This window comes from Patiria miniata, unplaced genomic scaffold (genome assembly GCF_015706575.1).
Source record: "Patiria miniata isolate m_02_andy unplaced genomic scaffold, ASM1570657v1 HiC_scaffold_25, whole genome shotgun sequence".
Classification (NCBI taxonomy): domain Eukaryota; kingdom Metazoa; phylum Echinodermata; class Asteroidea; order Valvatida; family Asterinidae; genus Patiria; species Patiria miniata.
This window is the reverse complement of record NW_024037064.1, coordinates 13500346-13522541: the sequence shown is the minus strand read 5'-3', so window position 1 is coordinate 13522541 and position 22196 is coordinate 13500346. Positions and strand designations below refer to the sequence as shown.

Sequence of the window (22196 nt, the reverse complement as noted above, 5' to 3'; positions counted from 1 at the left end):
ACACACACTAGTACTTTATTCGGGATTATTTACATCTCAGGGCAATAGAGGGCGCACTATATACAATGTAAAGTCAAGGCGTACATGTGTACATGTCAGGAACTCTGTCGGGGTCAGAGCCCAGAGCAACAATCTAATGCATCATATGCGGGAGCTCTGTGTAGGTCAGGGCTCAGCTCAGGAATCTACTGGGGAAGAGCCCAGTACAACAATGACCAGAACAGCCATTTCTGCAAGCTTTATATAGACTTTCGGGTGCGCGTCTTAGCCAATGGGAGCATTGGATTCTGGTGGTTATGAATAATGTATCCGTGTACAAAGGCATGGGGAAAGTTCTCTATGGGAGATTTGTACACGACTGACTTAGACATTCTACTGGAAGAAAGTCCGAGAGCAGTGGTTAGCAGGCGAAGTAGGATCCTCAAGGAAAAGGGAAAGGGAATAACTTCTCGGTACATAGGCTTGTGTACAAGACTTTCTCTAGACTAGGTAGGAATCTACACACTAATGCTATGGAGTAAAACTATGAGATGAAGGACGTAACCTGACCTCTAGCTACCGTAGGTCTCGGCCAATGGGTTAGCGGGACACACTCGCTGGGGTGTACGGGGTCACTAAGGGGTGAATACACGGGTAGGTTTTAGCGAGCCACATTCGCTAAATGCTTAGGGTCAATGTGGGTCGGATGCGAGGTAAGGTGTGTGAGGGGAATTCGCATCGACTCCGGGGAAAGGTGGAGGGAAAATGGCTAAGTCCTAAGTACATGTCCCATGGCGGTACATGTTCAATAGCTGTGAGTGCTACATGCATTGCGCGCTATACAATAGCGTACTGTATAATGTGCTGCACACTTGGCGTGCGTCTATAGGACTTCGTGGTAAGCTTCGCGCTGTGTGAGGGCACACAGGATCGCTGCAAGCATTACGCTGTGCACGGAGTAGAATTGATTGGTTGGGAAAGAAGTAAACTACGCAATTTGCGGGAACGCAACAGTATAGACACTGTGTGGGTCGTGCATACTTTGATTGAACTCAGCAACCTTGCGCAGCCGTCTGGGATTTATAATCAAGCCCGCAGGACAAGGCCATTATAACTTAGGTTCAGTCTTTAAAGAGCAAGTATAATTATAGCACGCACCGCAATATGGACATTTTAGATGGAGAGACAAAGAAGAAATAAACTGTACAATCATTTGTTAATCACCCGGGCCTGTAAAACAACCCTTAAGGTACTGTACGAGAACCTGCAGTATAACTATACTTTATACGGGTATTTTTTTGTATAAAGGCCTACAAGGAAACAAAATTTGCTGAACAGTTGTGCGTGTGAGTATTGCTGAACAGTGCAGTGAGGGTTTACTTGAAAGAAACTTTCCGTTGTTTTACAACACAGATCTCCAATCCATTTCAATCAAATGCTCAGTATTATCATTTGGTTTCTCTGCATGTGATATGTCTTGCAATAATTCGATCTTGTATTTAAACCACCCATCTCTGTCATCGAGACACCAGGATCGGACCACAGAAGCCATCACCCATCCCCAGTACACAGAGCGCCAGGATTGGGAAATATTGCTTTACACCAACAATGCAATGAAATAGCCATTTTTTTTCAAAAAAAAAAAAAAAAACGAATAAATCCTTCGAATGCACTATTCAAAATATTCATACGCACACAAAGTTACATACACTCAATTGTATCAATAACATGTCACCGTCTAACATATCGAGTGATTCGTAGTGTGATTGTTACTTAAACACCTAGTCGACTGATACACCTAAAGTATCAGTCCCTGTGAATCGGGACTATAGATTAATGGAACTGCATGTGCCAAAGTTATAGAACATAACACACATAGAAAAAATACACAAGTTGTGTAAAATTTTACATAATTGCAATGTGCTATACGAACCTGCTAATAGTTAGGTAAAATTTTACATAAAAGGTGTTGGGTAAGGTTTATCACAACTGTTTGGTAAAATTTTACTTTGAAAATAGGTATGTAAATTTACCCAATATCTTGGTAAAAACGGTGAAGTAAAACTTTACAAAATCTAAACGTAAAAAACTACATGGTGTCTTTGTTAAATGACTGGACGTTTATTTGTTTATTAGGTTTTCTTTTTACGGTTTCACCATGTAAAAAATTTACTAAATTTTCAGGTACTTTAATATTCATGTATTAAAAATTGGTTAAATAAAAAAACGTCTTAGACGTGAAGTAATCAACACATGAACAAAAAAATTTCAATTATAAAACTGTAATTTTATTCTCGAATTATGACAATTAACAATTTACATTAATCAAAGTCAACCTGTTGGCAATCTTTTCACATCGAATATAATTCCAATAGCATTTTTGTCTATTTTTCAGTATCAATTTGCAACAACAATAAAACACCAAAACATCTAAAAGTTAGGCAAGATACATGTCTAAAATTAAAACAAGTTAACTTAATGAAAACGAGGAGTTCAAGCAAAAATTCAAAAGGAAAAAAAATGTCAATAACTTTTAATTTTTTTCCATATAAAGTTCCACACTTTGAGTTTGATTTTTGTACATTTATTAGATGTACATTTTCAAAATGGGCAAGACCCCTTATTTACACACATGTAGTATTAATAATCACTGTACATGTTGGCCTATGCTCAGCATTGTCTGAGAGCTTGCGAGAATAAAATCACAAGCTTACACGAACAAATCTCGGAATACAGCTTCAACTTGTCATCTGGCAACGTTAAAAGCAGCATAATCAGAGACTTAAGAGAAGCTACATGTAACTGTCTAAGCAGTTAGCTTGTCTGGTAAGGAATCCAGTCTACAATTGTTAAGGTTGCTTTAAATTTGTACTTCACTTATAGCTGTTATTTTTCAGGTCTGAAAAAAAATTCCAACAAACTACTACAGTTTTACTTTATAAATAGTTTTCATAGTCGTTTGGCACTAATCTTTCTGCTGACCTTTGATGGGTTTACTTCTTGCTTGAGCAGAAGGCCCTAAAATATGGCACTGCTTTTAACATTGCCTTTGATTCCAAAGACCACAGACTTCAGGAACTCCCATGCCCCACAGCACTTGTCCTGCAACGACTTGAAGCAAACATCAAACGCTTTCAGAAGATATGGCTGCTATAATGCCCTCCAATCTTTTATAAACAACACTTGCTGTGGTGAAGTTGTTCCACCAAGAGCCAGAATGTAGACTGTGCTCCTTTACTGACATAGTATAAATAATCACTGAATGCTCAGAGTTGTCTGAGACCTTGAGAGAAAAAATTCACAAGCTTAAACAGAACTTGGGCAGGACTGAGAATACAGTGATGACTTAAATTCTACACCTTTGAAGGGCACAATTAAATATAAACAACATTAAACACTCATCCAAAAACTTTCTGAAATCCATAACTCTACTTCAACATGTCATTTGGTTAGGGAGCCAACTTTTATCTAACCGCAGAAAACAGGCGGTTTTCATCAGTCAACAGCAGTTTTCGGCGGTTTTCAGAGGTGTTCCAAGGAAACCGCTGGTAACCACTGGTTTGCTGCGGTTGGATAATGATGGGCTTCCTAATCTTAAAAGCAGCGCAATCAGGGATTTTAATAAGCAGTTAGCTTCCAGTCAACAATTATTAAGTTTGCTTTAAATTTGTACTTCACTTATAATTGTTATTTTTCAGGACTGAAATAAAAAACTCCAACTAACTTCTAAAGTTGTACTTAACAAATAGTTTTCGTCGTCGCTTGGCACTGAACTTTCTGCTGACCTTTGATTGGCTTACTTCTTGCTTGAGCAGACGGCCCTAAAATCCCTAATTGCACTGCTTTTAACATTGCCGTTGATCTCAAAGACCACATACTCCACGAACTCCCATGCTCCACAGCACTTGTCTTGGTATTGAAGATCGCATACGAAGTATGACTTGAAGCAAACATCTAACGCCTTCAGAAGAGATGGCTGCTGTACTGAGGCCCTCCTTTCCATTAGGACAAACACTTGGCTGTGGTGAAGTTGATGTTCGCCTAAGAGCCAGAATGTAGGGCTGAGACCGTGTGTTGCTGTCAATATCTGTGAGATATTGCTCCAAGCTCACGTTTTCCTAAACAAGAACACAAAATAGAGTTGGATGAAAACACTTGTTTTGAAATATTGTGTATACAAAAAATTACAACGGAGGGAAAAGTCAACTTGCATTGCAAGATGCTTTCCTGCTAATAGTGTAAGCCATGTAGGCATGACAATTTTACATGTTCAACAGTGGCGAAGCCACGGGGGGCGTGGGACAGCTTGAAACCTTGTCGCCCCCCCCCCCCAGTTGCCCCCCCCCCCCACTGATTTTGAGTTTCTAAAAAAAATTATCATCGATCTACATGACGCCCCCCATGAAATGTTCCAGCCCCTTAGCGCATCCCCCCCCTCCCCCCCCCCCCCCCACACTGAAAAATTCCTGGCTACGCCACTGATGTTCAATTACTTTAGACCTCGACAGAGGAATCAACTGAGCGAACCCTAGGGAACCTATAACCTTTGTGTAAGGATGTGCAGGTACCGAGATTCGCATGTTTCCAAATAATTCCCCAAGCGTGGTAAGTGACAGCGCCACCAAGCGGTGACACGCCATTCCCCATCGTGCTGTCTCCTTTGCTGCTGGCCTGCGCACCGCTTGCTTTTTACAGGTAAACATTCTCCTTTTTTATTGAATCATCATTCATGAAGCAGTAGTATTTCAATGTATTAGGGACTCTGGCACAATATAATGAGGTATAGGGGTAGAGTATTTTAATGAGACTTAGTGTAAATTAGGATTGTCGTCCCGTTTTCCGTTGCTAACGAAATTTGATGGAGGCCCTCTTACGTTCATATTGAGAAAGTGTACATGACATGTCGCCCTGACTCGCTGTGTTTTCATCATAATTTATGGTCAAAGCTTGTCAAATTGTTGTTCAATTTATTATTTTGAGTGTGTAAAACTAAATTACATGTGTGTAAGTGCCTTCACTGATTTATAGACAATACAATGACCTGACCTAGAAATGTTATAAGTCGATAAATTCACAGATTTTGAGTGACACAAATCCCAGAATTTTGATGAATTGGATTTAATCTGTGAAATAATTATTGTCTTTAGAGAGAAATCCCTTGCTACAGTAGGTAATTGATCCACAGTCCTTACTTTTATTGTATAGCATAATTTATGATTGTTTAATGGCAGCCTGAATTAATTCCGTGTCATCACTGTCAATTTAGAAATTTTGGTTTTTTACAAAGATATTTGTGTTTCTTGGAGAGATTTTCAGTTAAGTTGGGTATTGTGCTCTCACACCTCGACAACTCTTTCTCATAAATTAATGCTCTCTTAGATATTTATAATTTATGTATAATAGGGTCTCCCTCAGGATTGATGTTACATTTTACTTATTGGTTTTCTTTTATATTTCTCCCTTTTCTGTCATTGTTTGTAATTGTTTAATTGATTCCCCATCGTGCTGTCTCCCTTGCCGCTGGCCTGCGCAGCGCTTGCTTTTTACAGAAAATAAATCCTTGGAGTGACTCAAACCCACGTTTTGGTGTGTTTATTATATTTATTCACACTCATCACTAGCCCGAGCTGGCCCCCACATTTGCTAGCTATCATATTTCTGATTAGATAATAGATGTGTTACTCAGTTGTAGTGCGCTGCATGTTATGCTTCACAATGCCACTCAAGGCAAGACAAGGAAAAAGAAAATTCCCCTGTATGGGGGAGCCAAGTGCTTAGAAAGGAGCAAGATGGGCAGGACATCACTACCTTTAGAAAGAGTTCCAGTTGTCCAATATCTTACGCACATTATTTACTAGAGGATTACCAACCTTTCTTAATCATATTACATTTCTGTTTGTCTATTTGCAGACCGTGTTCATTGTTGAAGTGACCAAAACAAAGAGACAGCGTTCTTATTTATGAACACGGAAGCCCTAAGACACAACAATGCCTGTTGTATCATGCCCCATCCCCGGCTGTGACTACGCCACTCAGGATTTCGATGCCGCTATCGTAGCTGCACTCCTCACTGCCCACAGCGCTGTACACACCTCTGGACATGCTGCCAAGGTTGAGAAGGTCAAAAGGCCAACGATTGCCGCTGCTGGCTCCAGTGAAGAGTGGGCTTATTTCAAGTCACGGTGGTCAGATTACGTCGATGCCACCAAGATAGCCGGCAAGGACAAAGTAGTACAACTACTTGAATGCTGTGATGAACCCTTGCGCAAGGACCTCACAAGATCCGCGGGTGGTAGCCTCACCAACAAATCTGAAACTGAGGTACTGGCTGCCATAAAAAAACTTGCTGTGCGTGAAGAGAACACTATGGTTGCCAGAGTGACACTTCACAATATGCGTCAGGATCGTGACGAAACAGTGCGCAGCTTCGGAGCTCGCCTACGTGGTCAAGCAGGAATTTGCAAGTTCCTAATAAAATGCCCTGGCTGTGACATTGACGTTAACTACACAGAAGCAATCCTACGGGATGTACTCACCCGAGGCATCGCAGACCCTGAAATCCAGCTTGATCTCCTTGGCGATAAGAACCAAGACATGACCCTGGAGGAAGTCTTCCAATTCATTGAAGCTAAAGAGGCAGGCAAACGGTCTGCATCATCACTACTAGACTCACACTCAGTGGATGCGACCAGCAGCACGTACAAAAAAGCCAAGCAAGTGAACCTCAAGGAGAAACATGACCCATGCTCCTACTGTGGCAAGAAAGGACATGGGAAGAACGCCCCGGCCCGCGCTCGTAAAACCGAATGTGCAGCATATGGCCACAGGTGTGGGCATTGTGATAAACACCACCACATGGAGAGTGTGTGCCGCAGTAAGGCCAAACCAAAACATTCGACACCCGCCCCTCCTGATGACCGTGAAGGTGCTGTCTTTGATGCCTTATGTACCATCTCTGATCCAGTACAACACCCCAATGGGTGTGCATTTGACGAGTTAGTTACTGTCAATAACTTGGAAAAACCACACCAAGGACTGAACATTCCCCTAGACCATCACATATATGACAACCTCTCCAATACGTGGCTCAGGAAAAGATCAACGCCACAACCTTTCATCGATGTAACCATCAACATTGTACCGGAAGACTACGCAGCCCTCGGTTTTGACCTTCCCACTCCCACCATGACTTGCTCTGTCCCCGCCATGGCAGACACAGGGTGCCAGAGTTGCCTCGCCGGTATGAAGGTCATTCACCGCCTCGGTCTACGTAAATCTGACCTCCTCCCAGTGACCATGAGGATGCACACCGCCACCAATGGAGGCATCAAGATCCTTGGGGCCACTGTACTCCGCTTGTCAGGCAAAGATGGACGGGGCCGGGTCATTGAAACCAGGCAAATGACTTACGTCACAGACAGTTCTGACAAGCTCTTCCTCAGCAAAGAGGCCTGCATCGCCCTTGGAATCATTCCGGATGGCTTCCCCTCGATGGGCGTAACTCAGAAAGCATGCAAGCTGGACACGACAGCAGCCCTACAGGAAGACCACACCTCAGATTGCCATTGCCCTCGGCGTCAGCGACCCCCACCACCCCCAACGAAACTGCCGTTTCCTGCAATCGACGCTAACCGTATGAAGCTACAACAGTATCTCCTTGACTACTACAAGTCGAGCACATTCAACACATGTGAGCATCAGACTTTGCCTCTTATGGACAGCCCCCCCATGACACTGATGGTAGATCCCAACGCCGAACCGGTTGCGCATCACACACCGGTACCCGTCCCACTCCACTGGCAGGATGCCGTTAAAGTTGGGTTAGACCATGACGTGCAGTTGGGCGTGCTTGAGCCAGTTCCCATTGGCGAGCCTGTCACCTGGTGCCACAGAATGGTAGTTTGTGCAAAGAAGAATGGCAAACCACGACGTACTGTCGACTTCCAGGCTCTTAATGCTCATGCCACGCGGGAAACGCACCACACGCCATCACCCTTTCACCAGGCTAGATCAGTCCCAAGCGGGAAAAAGAAAACCGTCTTCGATGCATGGAACGGTTACCACAGTGTTCCCATCCGCAAGGAGGACCGACACTTGACGACATTCATAACACCCTGGGGTAGATACCGTTACAAAACGGCCCCTCAAGGGTACATTGCCTCCGGCGATGGATACACGAGGCGGTATGACGAGTTTGTGTCAGACATCCCAAACAAAACCAAGTGTGTAGATGATGTCCTGCTTTGGGCTGACTCGCTAGCAGACTGCTTCTTTCAAGCTGTTCAGTGGCTCGACACCTGTGGACGGAATGGGATCACCCTTAACCCTGACAAGTTTGTGTTTGGTGAAGACACTGTAGAATTCGCCGGGTTTGAGATAACTCCTGACAGCGTCCGGCCTTGTAGGAAGTACCTACAGGCCATCCTGGATTTCCCAACACCCAAGGACATCACTGATGTACGTTCCTGGTTTGGGCTTGTCAACCAAGTTTCGTACGCCTTCAGCATGGCTGAGATGCTGCCATTCCGGCAACTTTTGAAACCTAGCTCATTATTCAAGTGGGATGAGAACCTCCAAAATGCATTTGAGGAATCGAAAGCTGTGATAGCCAGCGAGATCGAAGAGGGCGTCCAAATCTTTGACCCGAGCAAGCCTACGTGTTTGGCAACAGATTGGTCCAAGAATGGCATTGGCTTCTGGCTACTACAGAAACACTGTTCCTGCACAAAAATGGAACCATTCTGTTGTCACTCGGGATGGAAAATCACGCTCGTCGGTAGCAGATTCACACACCCTGCTGAATCACGCTATGCCCCAGTGGAGGGTGAAGCCCTTGCAGTCGCTGATGCCCTAGATAAAGCCAGACACTTTGTACTGGGATGCGAAGACCTTATAATTGCTGTTGATCACAAGCCCCTCTTGAAGATCTTCACTGACCGATGCCTGGAAGACATCCCTAACCCTCGCCTAAGGAACTTGAAAGAGAAAACCCTGCGATACCGATTTCGCATGATCCATGTGCCAGGCATTAGACATCGTGCCACAGACTGTATCTCGCGTCACCCTACTGGCGAGCCTGTCAAACTGATCCTCCCTGACGATGTAGCGTCCATTGATTCCGCACCCGTCATCTTGGCACATTCTAAACGTCTCATGGCTGGCCTGCGCACCCCAGCAACACATACAGACACCATCGAAGAATGCATCTTCTCATCTGCTGTGTCCTCCCTAGACTCACTCAGCCTCAAATCTGTTACGTGGGACAGGGTTCGTACCGCTACAGCCAGTGACGACAACATGCAGGGCCTTGTTGACCTCATCGAATCTGGCATACCTGAATTCCGCCATGAGCTCCCTAGACCCCTTCGCGAGTACTTCCAGTTTCGGGATAGCCTACATACCGTTGACGGCGTGATACTCTACAAGGACCGTGTCGTTATACCCCTCTCTCTGAGGGAGGAGGTGTTAGCCAATCTACATGCTGCCCATCAAGGGGTTACCTCTATGACCACAAGAGCCGAGGCATCTATTTTCTGGCCTGGTATCACCCCTGCCATTGCAGCCCTTCGCGCTGGGTGCAACCATTGTAATCGGATTGCACCTGACGCCCCCGGACTACCCATTCCAGTGTGTTTGTGCCGACTTCTTTACCTACAAAGGCTGCAACTACTTGGTAGTGGTCGACCGTTATTCCAACTGGCCGATTGTCGAGAAGTCCTCCCATGGCGCAGCTGGGCTCATCAATTGCCTACGACGCACCTTTGTCACCTTCGGTATTCCTGATGAGCTGGCCTCTGACGGTGGTCCTGAATTCACGGCTATAGCTACACGTCACTTCTTGAAGGACTGGGGTGTACATCATCGCCTTTCCTCAGTAGCTTATCCACATAGCAACTGTCGTGCTGAAGTTGGTGTCAAGACCGTAAAACGTCTGATCATGGACAACACCAGCAGTAATGGTGACCTCGATACTGACGCATTCCAACGCGCAATGCTCCAGTATAGAAATACTCCCGACAGAGACACCAAACTCTCCCCGGCAATGTGCATATTTGGACGCCCGATTCGGGACTTCATCCCCATACCACCTGGCAAATACAGGCCCCATAACACTTGGCGTGAGACCTTGGCGGCTCGAGAAGAAGCTCTCCGCAATCGCCACATGACAGGTGCCGAGCGCTGGTCCGAACACACCAAAAGGCTCTTGCCCCTTGTCGTGGGTGACCACGTCCGCATCCAGAATCAGACAGGGCCACACCCCCTTAAATGGGACAAAACTGGCATCATAGTTGAAGTCCGCCAGTTTGACCAATACGTTGTGAGGGTTGATGGTTCAGGAAGAGTGACCCTGCGTAATAGGAAATTCCTGAGAAGGTACATTCCCGTACAAATACGCACACCACGATTGACAATGGATGATGACATCGGAGTGCGTCAGCCGACAGTTCGCCGGATCATCCCACGCCAAGGCATTGTGTACAAGACAAATCCGACCAGTCACGAGGAGGTTCATTGTCCACCAAAGCCGACTGCTAACCCAGTGCCCAAGTCGACACACTCCCCCACCGCAACTGGCGCCACTCCACAGCGACTCTCGTTGCCCTTGGCACATGCTACAGACCCTGGCACATCGCCCAGAATGACCCAGGACCCTCCGAGTCAAGAACGTCGGCCCCTTGTTGATGCTCCGCCCCCACCTATGGATGAGTCGTCACAAGCCAGCAGGCCCAGCGGCCCAGTACCTTCGATGTTGCCTCCCCAGGTCATTGGTACCAAGCCCGCTACCCCTCCCGCAGTTGACACCCCAGCTGCTGCACCCAGGCGGTCCGGTCGCAGTACTAACAAGCCTGCCTGGCACTCTGACTATGATATGTGATCCTATTAATTGGATCATACTTTACCCTTACGTTTCCAGTTTTTGGTGTTACAGTTTAGTCTAGATTAACCGTTAATAATGTTCTTAATTCATGTTCTGTCTAGATTAACCGTTAATAATGTTCTTTATTCATGTTCTCAGTCTTTGTCACACCAAAGGACACATAGGAACATTTTGTGCCAAAGACTTGGGGGGAGATAGAGGATTACCAACCTTTCTTAATCATATTACATTTCTGTTTGTCTATTTGCAGACCGTGTTCATTGTTGAAGTGACCAAAACAAAGAGACAGCGTTCTTATTTATTTACGACAGAACCTGTGGTAAATTATGAACAGGTGAAGTTCACAGCAGTACATTTTTAAACCTTGCTGCCACTGCCAGTCACATTCTGACCCCGGTTTCTGAAGGTCTTAAATATGAAACATGTATGTTCAAGTTTTTAACTTGTTTGACTTAATTGAAGGTGTTCTGCAACTCACACACTCGAAGTCCATGAAGGCTCTTGATGACTCAGTGAAGCTGATCCGACCCCCCTTTCCCTTCCTTCTGCCCTTAAACAGGATAGGCAGAACAAGAGTTGTTCTGGACAAACAAGAAAATAACAACACTTGGTACCTAGGATAAACCCTTTGTCATACATTTACAAAGAGTTAACTTATGGTAAGCCATTTCTCAAAGGGTTGACAAAAGGGACAACTGCTGCACAAAAATTTACAAATTCAAAATTAACATGGGTTTTCAACAAGGCTTACTTTACATCGTGCCCCCCCATAACAATACTAAAAAAAAAAAGAACATGCTCTGCACAAGCTGTAACAACTATTCGTGGGTTTGCAATTGAACTGATTAAAAATAAATAAAACTACCTGCTGTGAGATTCTCCAGTTCAATATCCTCCTCCTCCTCCTCATCTGACTGCCATGATGGACATGCCTTGGGACTATATGCCAGCAGATCTTCCGACAGTGTAGCCAATTTGATGTAAAGGTTGTTGGCAGCATCAGGGTGCAGTATCTCAAAGTCTTGCTCGTTCTGTGCAAAGATGTTAGACAACGCTATCAATCTCTGAGGCTGAGGAAATGCTCTCTAGAAACCGCAGAGGTGCACCATCCATAAATGTACTGGTAACTGGAAGGCAGGCAGCATACTGCAAGGAAGTGAAAACAATAAGTAAATAAAATTAAGCACACAAATGAGGCACATGAAACTTGAGAGTAAACTGTGAATCAGGTGCAGAAAATTGTGCAAACATTTACATCACTCTTAGGAATGACTGTGTTTCTGAATTATATTTACTCTGCCACAATATATTCTAAATAACTACCGCTGATGAGAGCTTTGACTTTAAATGAGACATCTACAACTAGAGCTGAGCCTTGCACCTGCATTGCATGTAGTGTACAAATGCACTCTGAAATTTAAACCAAAACGTTGGTAAGGGGAGGAATTTGTGCTATTCTTTGTGGCTCTTATTAGTGTTCATGTACCTGTGTGTATTGGTGCTCTTGACAAGGTCATCAGGCCATCTTGAAACGTGTGACGATAAACCAAACTGGATTTCTCACATCATAGCACTTAACTGTATGGAGTGGCTTGTGGTCAAGAAGGTTTTTGGGATCAGTAACTTGAGTGTGATGGTTGGATTCTTTCACTGCATATGCATTGTAGTGATGGTGGAAGTACGAAGTGGTCCAAGGTTTGAAAATCAGTCTTAGGCTGCCATCAGCAAGCAACATCTGCTCAACATTAGCAAAGTGTGGTTCATCATCCCAGCTAATCAAAACTTTAACATTTGGTATGTAGGTGTATCCGCTGATTGTGACACTAGTAACAACAGTAATATCTTGGTCTGGAAGGCACCGAAGAGCTCTTACAACTTGATCAGAATTTTCTAGTGCTGAAGCCTTTACCACCACTAAGTTTCCCAGTTCCACGGATCGGCTGCTGATGTTTTGTTTCATGAGGAATTCAAATCCTTGAGCCTGCTGGTGTCTCTCTGCTAGGGTCCTTGCTATATTCCTGAAGTTGTTGGAAACTTTTGCCCACTTTTTTAGCTCTTTGTGTTTTGCCTCCATTCTCATCACTGAGTACTGAGAAAGAGGACCAAGACATCTTATCGCAGAAGGATAATGAATACAGTTGTGTTGTTTAGGTGTCAACTGCCTACCTGGAAAGAGCTTCAGGAAGAGTGTATGATGATCCTCAACTTTTGATCTAGGAAGTAGGTCGCCATTTTGCTTATTTTTGGAGCACACACTAGCTTGAAAATTCCCAGTATCTTGAGCAACAACTCCCAGTGTTCAGATTCTTCCTCTACTTTGTCCCCGATTAAGAGGGGGAAATACAGGATGAGGCATTTCATTTGCGCAGCCTTCTGGCCACTAGGTCCAGCTGGATTAGCTATCTGATGTGCAGACAGAGAGCTTGGTCGGTTCTTTTTAACTACGATCTATGAAGCCGTAGTTAAAGGACTGTAGCCTGCTGTTGAAGTTTTCCAGGGTTATTTGCCCCCTTTGAAGTATTTCGCCGAGTACTAATTTCATCTTGAGTGGTAGAACCCCTTCTAGAAAATCATGCATTATATCTAATGCCTTGTTATGAATGACATGATAATATGGTATAGAATTCAATACGCTCATGTAGCGTATTCCTGTTGCAGAAGGATCATTTGTGGCCACATCATCATCATAACCTCCCTGGTTGCTAAGAAGCCTTCCGTCTTCAACTGCTTCTCTCCGAGCTTGCTCTCGATGCATTTTACAAATTCGGCAATAGTAGATGCTCACAAAACTTGTTACATACCCAAGCATGGAATTCAATCCAAGGTTGTCCCCTGTCACTTGCAGTAATTTTGGCTTGATACTTCCAACATACTCATTGGGGCAGTTGATATGTATTCCAATTCTTTCCATGTCTAGTAGCTCTTGCGTAATTGGAGACAAGATGCTTTCCATTCCATATTTCTTGACAAATCGTGGGGGCTAAAGCGGTCAACAGAATGTTGCGCAGACTAGCTTGGTACTGCATAAGCAAGCATGGGAAAGATATGTACACTGCAGTAAGTTTGTGGATGCCTTTTCTTGAACCCAGCGGATTAGCAGTTTCAAAGTCATCCGAGTACAGACAAATAGGTATTACAGTTTCTCTTGACCTCCCAAAGCTCAGGCTCTCTTTGAAGTAAAATCCATCACGGTATGACTGCAACACTTCATCATCTTCAGACTGCGCTCCTTGTAAAATGCCGACATGAAGCCTGGCTGCTGTAGAAACCTGGTAATCACATTACCTAGAGGGATGTATTGAAAACATACTTTCTGCTGCTCTTGAGTTGCGGCCAGTAGTTTTGTTAGTTTGAACTCTGAAAACTTGACCCAGTTCCATTTCCCTAGGCTCAACTAAAGATCTGCATCCTTTAGGTATTTCTTTTGTTTATATGCAGTTTCAAAGTCACCAAAAACACCTTTATCCAGCATATTTTCAAAACTGTTTATCAATTCTTCAGTTGGCTGCTCTCCATTTCTTAAACCTATAAATAATGGTGCCAATTGTTGTTGAACCTGTCCTATAACATTACCCAACACCTCCTTGGATTTATTAATGACGTACTGCATCGTTGTTGCAGGAATTCCAGTGCCTCGCAACCTTGCTACGTTAGCTGATATGGAATACTTTATGTCTCCATCCGCAAGTATGTTTTTCTTCTCCCACTGCATCGTCTTGCTCTTCACCTACTTCTTGTTGCTCTACAAGGTTGTGTATTTCAACATTCTGTCCATCTTGGTCATCATGAGGCCTTCCCTGTACTTCACCATCTCGGTCCTTGTGATTTTGTTGAAAATGACGTTTATAAGTTGAACCACGCCAGAATATTTTGTGGCAGTTTTGCTCTGCACATACCATCTTTGTGCAAGAAGAAGAAAGAATAATGTGTACATACTTCAGGTGTGCAAACAGACCGCGGATTCCTCCTGCACTCTTATCAAACATTTGCAGCATGTAAAGGATTTCATGATTTTGTTTTATTGAAGATGCTTGTGTTGTTTACTGGCAGATTTATTCTGATTAAGCAGATAATTAAAAACCGAGTGCACAGTTTTGAACATGTTCCGCAGCATGTGAACTAAAGGTACAAGTTAAATTACCTCTGCACGAGGAAGGTGTAATGGGACCATGCATATTCATATAACCTTTGATCTATACCTCCCAGGGTTACTTGATTACTGTACATGGAGCGTGGAACATGACCTACAGAACTTCACTTAATACATCGCTAGTCTTGTCATTATTCTATCATATCTTATCACATGGTGGCAACGGTGTAAGTGGTCTACCCTAATAGACATCGAAATAGACCCTCGATCGAACATTTCTGGGCGAGATCAACGCTGTGAAAAGTTCCACGTTTCGCTGCAACAAGTCCCGTGCACGCAACAACAGTATACGGTACGTGTACACACATACAGTACTGTGCAATAGTTTTACACACACGAACAACGTACAGTGCGCGAAGCCAATTTCATTGTGTTGGGCGGTGACCTTTGACCTCTGCTTCGTACATCGCGGTTCGCAGTATCCTGCTTCGGCTCGACTGCATTTTGACTACGTTTTCGCACGGACAATTGAGTCGCCATGGCCGATTCAATAGGCCTACCTCAACCAAAGATGGACTGGGAAACCAATGACAGACCCCAAGCATATAAGGACTTTAAACAAACTGCTTCCATGTGGTTCGCTGTCAAAAACATTGAGGATAAAGACCAGCACAATTATATCATTTTGTGGTCTGGGAAAGAGGGTCTCCGTATGTTCAACACATGGGGTCTGACTGACGAAGACCTCAAAAATCCTCAAAACATCTGGGACAAGTTCTCCAGCCAGATTGAACCCCAGGACAATTTCCGCATACATCGGTTGGAATTTCAACGGTTTGTCCAGATGGAAACCGAGAGCATTGATGACTTCTACACACGATGCAAAGCTAAAGCCATGAAATGCCAATTCGCCAGTGAAACAGCCCTCAATGAGAGAATTATCGAGGTTCTCATCTCAGGGGTAAAATACTCTGAGGTGCAAAAGAAACTGCTCCGAAAGGATGACAAACTGCAACTCAAAGACGCCTTGGACATTTGCCGAGCACACGAAGGCAGTGTCATGCATATGGCACAACTGAGCCATATTGGCAAGGCCCAGGTGGACGTCGTCAGGACGCGAGGACAATGCAAAAACTGTGGTGGACGACACCCATATCGACCTCGCGATAAGTGTCCCGCATACGGCACAACATGCAATGGTTGCGGCAAAGATGGACACTGGCAACACATGTGCCTCAGTACAGCAGGCACTAAGACTAAACCACGTACCACACGCAAATCACACACGCGTACCAGGGGATCATACTCACCTAAACGCGGTCGTCGGTCTTCATCGCGCTCCAAACCTCGTAAATCCAACGAGGTAAACGCGGTTGAGTATGAAGTGACTGATATGCAGGACCAGTTTGAGAACATCGCTTTCGACACCATCACAGCCCAGCACAATCACGATGACGTTGAGCGTTCAACTGATACTCGCGATGAACTTTTCGCAATACTTCGCATCAAACTGAAACATCGTCCTGGATCACACACGCTTAATGTCAAGGTCGACACAGGTGCACAAGGGAACATACTCCCCCTTCGCACATTTCGACGCATGTTTCCGCGATCACTGGACGCAGATGGGTATCCTCAGCCGGGCTCCACTACACCGAAAAGTACGCTTCTCACAGCCTACAATGGAACCCGAACTCAACAATACGGATGCGTCAAAATTCCATGCAGCTACGGTGAGACAGACTGGCTTGACGCAGATTTCTTCGTCGCCGATACTACAGGTCCGGCAATCCTTGGACTTCCGACCTCACGAGCTCTCCACCTCATCACGCTCAACTGTGCGATACGCAAAACACCACGACGCAGTGACAGTTCCGTGGGTGTTCATCGCACATCGCAGACACAACGCGAGCCCATCCAGCCAATACCAACGAAAGATGACCTCCAGAGCATGTATCCTGATCGCTTCACTGGGATTGGTAAATTCCCCGGTGAATACCATATCACGCTACGAGAGGATGCATGTCCGGTCGTACATCCTCCACGAAAGTACCCAATCCAGATCAAGGAGGAGCTTAAGACTGAACTGGACAGAATGGAAAGCATGAATGTCATTACCAAGGTCACGGAGCCCACAGACTGGGTTTCGTCACTGGCATTCAGCAGAAAGCCCAATGGCAGTCTTCGCGTGTGCCTAGACCCGCAAGCACTGAACAAAGCCTCCAAGCGGACATATCACAAAACGCCAACACTGGAAGAAATCACACATCAGTTCAGTGGCGCTAAAGTGTTCAGCAAGCTGGATGCACGACATGGGTACTGGAGCATCGTGCTGGATGAGGAGTCCAGTATCTTGACAACCTTCAATTCGCCATTTGGACGGTATCGTTTCCGTCGCCTACCCTTCGGGCTGAAAGTCTCCCAGGATATCTTCCAGGAGAAAATGGACATGATCCTGGAGCAATGCCCTGGCACTTTGGGGATTGCAGATGATATCGCAGTCTTCGGTTCTACAGTCGAAGAACATGACAAACACTTACACAACCTCATGCAAGTCGCTCGCAAATACGGCCTGATCTTCAATCTCAGCAAGTGCGAGGTGAGAACCCCTTGCATTAAGTTCTTCGGATGCCTGTACGATGCCTCTGGTGTGCACCCCGACCCGGAGAAGGTGCAAGACATACATGCACTTCCTGCACCGCAGAATGTCAATGAACTTCAGCAGTTTCTGGGCATGGTGCAGTACCTCGCGCCGTTTCTCCCCAGACTCGCTGATCATACGGACACACTCCGCGCACTGCTACGCAAAGAAAGCGAGTGGCAGTGGACGGAATCGCACCAGAAAGCATTCGAAAATTTCAAGTCGCTAATCGGTACTGAGTGTACGCTCACCCACTTCGACCCTCGACAACCCACAGTGCTACAGGTCGACGCGTCTCTGAAAGGACTCGGAGCGGCACTCCTGCAAAACAACAAACCTGTGGCATTCGCGAACAAAGCACTGACAGAAACTGAGAAACGATACGCAAACATCGAACGCGAGTTGCTTGCTGTGGTGTTTGGTTGTACACAATTCCACACTTACCTTTACGGGTCAAAGTTCGTTGTGGAGTCTGACCACAAGCCCTTGGAGAACATCCAACACAAAAGCCTCGCTAACACACCCCCAAGACTCCAGCGTATGATGTTGCGTTTGCAGCCCTATGATTTCACGATCGTATACAAGCCGGGACGCGAACTATTACTCGCAGACGCTCTTTCGCGACTCAATCCCGCGTATGGCCCTCATATCAACTTCGATACGACAATCTACGCCATACAGTTCTCTCAAGCTAGACTCACTCAGCTCAAGCAAGAGACAGCTAGTGATTCTACCCTACGATCATTGTCTGAGACAATCATGACTGGCTGGCCGGAGGATCCCAAGGATCTGCCTAAATGCATACGTCACTACTGGTCATGTAGAGACGAACTGTCAGTCGACAACGGCCTAGTCGTCAAGGGAGACAGAATCATCATTCCCGAATCCATGCAACAAGAGACACTCGCAAAAATACACGCCGGACACCAAGGTGTCAACAAATGCCAACTGCGAGCCAAAGTGTGCGTGTATTGGCCAGGTATCAACAAGGACATTGAACAGTTGGTTGGGAAATGCGTTGTGTGCCAAACACATCAGCGCAAGCAGTCTCATGAGCCCCTACTACCTCATGAGATACCCCAGCGGCCTTGGCAGACCGTCGGAACGGATCTATTCCATTTTGACAATGCTGACTACCTCATCATCGCGGACTATTATTCCAAAGCTACATTTGTACGTCGCGTGAGTGGTCAGTGTTCGAGTGCAGCGGTAATAACTCTCACAAAACAAATCTTCAGTGAGCAAGGTATCCCCACCAAAGTCATAAGTGACAATGGGCCGCAGTACGACAGCCGTGAGTACCACAAATTCTCCCAAGACTGGGAATTTGATCACGTAACATCAAGCCCAAGGTATCCAAGGAGTAACGGTTTCATCGAGCGGATGATACAGACTGTGAAATTGACCTTGACAAAGGCAAAGCAGTCCAACATGGACCCCTACCTTGCACTCCTATGCCTCCGCACAACTCCGATAGACAGTGCTCTTCCCTCACCTGCAGAGCAACTCAATGGTCGCAAACTCAAGGACAATCTTCCGTCGAAGATTCGACACAACCGGCACGACAAAGCTGACGTGTATGCCAGGTTGGCCCAGCGCCAAGACAAACAGAAGGAGTACCATGACCGTGATGGTATGCGCAAACTATCATCACTGGTACCGGGACAACACGTGACGGTTCAAGATCATCACACTGGGAAATGGACACCCGCAGTTGTCAAAGATGCTTGTCCAGAACCCAGATCATTCATTGTTCAGACACCAACTGGACAAAGCTTACGCCGTAACAGAGTGCACATTCGCAATACTGAACCAATGAGAAAGACACTCCGCTTTGCAGACCCACCAGTTGCTAGCGTACATACCCCGTCACTCAACCCACATGCCCCCAAGTCTATACTGAGGAAGACTGGGAGCAAGTCTACTGATCAGAAACAACACAGTGACAACAACAACTCTATCACTAACTTACCTGCTGTGGCTACTGAACCATACCGTACACGCAGTGGCCGCGTAGTGAAGAAACCACAAAGACTGATTGAAACATAAGTCTGTTTCAAGTAACGCTTAGAGACAACAAATTCATTTTTTTTTTAAAGTTTTATTCTTTTAATGTATTTTTTTGTCGTTACAAGGCACAGAAAGAAGTACCAGCGTAAACGAAAAAAGTAACTAAGTAAAGACAATTTTAGTTCACTTTGTTCAACAAAAAAACAATTTTTTTTTATGCAGACAAATTTTAAGTTTTGTTTTTGTCATTTAGAAAATAAGAGAAAAGTGTTCCGAAAATAGAGTTCAGAAAAAGAGTTCCTAAAATATATTGTTGATAATAAGCAAGACACTAGAAAAGTTTCCTACTTGGTTCAGCAAATTAGATGACAATTTGGCAAGTAGTTCATTCCTTAGAGACACAGGACAATTCATTGTATATGCATTTCCAATTTTGCTACAAAATCTAGTTCATTTAACCCTCACTTTCATTCATAGATTTTGTTCTCAAAAGGGGGGATGTAATGGGACCATGCATATTCATATAACCTTTGATCTATACCTCCCAGGGTTACTTGATTACTGTACATGGAGCGTGGAACATGACCTACAGAACTTCACTTAATACATCGCTAGTCTTGTCATTATTCTATCATATCTCATCACAGAAGGGCCATAAATTTCAGACGAATTCCCAGCTTTGGAATCACCACCTTCACTGACTCCTCTGTTAGAAGACCAAACGACTCATCATCAAAGCCCTCTTCTGAAAAAAAAAAAATGATTTAATGTTTTCTGCACTCTGCGGATTGGGGAGAGGGGGATATTGACACCTTGGTACATATAACCCATAATCTATCAGTACATTGTCATAAGCCTTGTTCCCATTGGACTTTTTCTTCAGCGGCCATGCGGAAAGTTACTGTGACTGGCTTTAGTGTAATTCTACCGTGCGTTCCCACCTGGACTTATATTCCGCGACGTAACGGTTCATTCGCTGTTCGAGACTGGCAGAATGTCACACATTGCGGGCGCTGTGCACAGTCACCTTTGACCTATGCGGGATATGACGTGCCTGTGACGTATTTTTCGCGCGCTGAATTTAGTCAGCCACGTCAACGTCAACACTGACGCGACGCAACGCACACAAAGATCATTGTACTACAAACAACTCAACAAAATGGCCTCTTCTTCCGGAATTCCTTCTTCCATGTCTTCAAGCTCTTGTTCCACCCCAAATGCTCCGTCGACGAAGCCGAAGGCCCCGAAAAAAAGAAAATCGAAGACAGCAAGTGAGTCCGATGGGCCTGGGGGGAAACGTAAAAAGAACTGGGGACATCCTGAAACTGTGGGATTAATTGCGATCTGGGGGTCGGAGCAACACCAAGCCAGCTTCGAAGGCATGATGTACAATTCGCGTGTGTGGGCGTCGATTTTGAACCTGTTTTCGGCCCAGTTCCCAGAGTCCCTCTACACAACATGGGAGTCCCTGAAGGACAGGATGGACTACCTCCGTCGAAAATACAGAGAGGCAAAAACAATTAACCACACCTCTGGACGAGGGCGGTTAACGTCTCCCTACTATGAGGAGATGGACCAGATCATCGGTAAGTTTTACCGTCATGACATGACCGTGTCAAATTTCAATATCGACTTGACTTGAGGTGGGAATTGGTTTTTGCTTTCTTTTGATTGGTTTCAAAGCCATGTATATTCTTGGCATGCTTGGTAAGATTTTACTTTAATACCCCGCCATATTTTCCTTATTACAGCTTATCGGCCACCAAAAAGTGAAATTCTGCTGAGAGTTTAACGTGGAATTTTTATTTAATTTCTTAGGAAAGACTTTGTTTTGAGATCCATAGGGTTTGTGCAGGGGGGGGGGGGGGGTATTAGATATATACTGTTCCGCCCTTCCTTGGAAACGTAATAATAATGCAGCTGTGTCATCCATGCAATATTTTCAACTGCTTTGTTATCCTTTGTTATCCATCAACTGCTTTGTTATCCATTTATTCAGTGCCATGCCGGCTTATTTCATGTACTAAAAACAGCTGGCCCAATTTGTCTACACTAGTCTGTCCCACATTTTTTATTTCATTATTTCTTTGCTTCGTTTTTTGTGTTGGGTAGGTGGGAAAGTGTGTTGGGTTCAAGGAAAGTGGTTTCTAACTTTTTTGTAAATCAACTGTTGTCTTTCTCTTTTTCAGGGGGGGGGGGTTACAGTTTGGTGGTTTACTTTTTTAAGACATGTAACTGATTTCATTCCTATCTGAAGGAGATATCAACTTTTTTCTGTCCAGGAAAACGTCCAATGAACAACTGCAAGTCGCATCACCATATAGATGCCGATTCTGGAGATGATGCTGATGGGCCAGAAGCATCGAATGAGCTTTCTACTGAGCCCTTGGCACCTCAATCCCCATCAACTGAACTCAGTCAGAAAGGTAAGTTGGGTTTCCTCTATTTGCATGGTTTAGTTTTCGTTTGTGCGTGTATTTAGATGGGGGGTTTGAGGGCTGTGGTTATGACAGGGCTTGCATTTGTTGACATTAATAGAAAACAATGCCAAAGAAAACAAAGTTTATATATCTGCTTTATAACCTATCCAACAACAA

At 44.9% G+C, this 22196-nt stretch overlaps 1 protein-coding gene across 1 annotated transcript; it reads right to left on the bottom strand.

The window, feature by feature from the left end:
* Positions 1–11162: 11162 nt before the first annotated feature.
* On the bottom strand, positions 11163–13613 carry LOC119733089. The gene is made up of 4 exons (XM_038206669.1): positions 13491–13613; positions 11724–11943; positions 11615–11636; positions 11163–11472 (listed from the first exon to the last, which is right to left on the bottom strand). Exons 1-4 carry the CDS (start codon positions 13611–13613, stop codon positions 11289–11291), a joined length of 549 nt encoding a protein of 182 aa, XP_038062597.1. The 3' UTR covers positions 11163–11288.
* Between the last annotated feature and the right edge of the window lie 8583 nt (positions 13614–22196).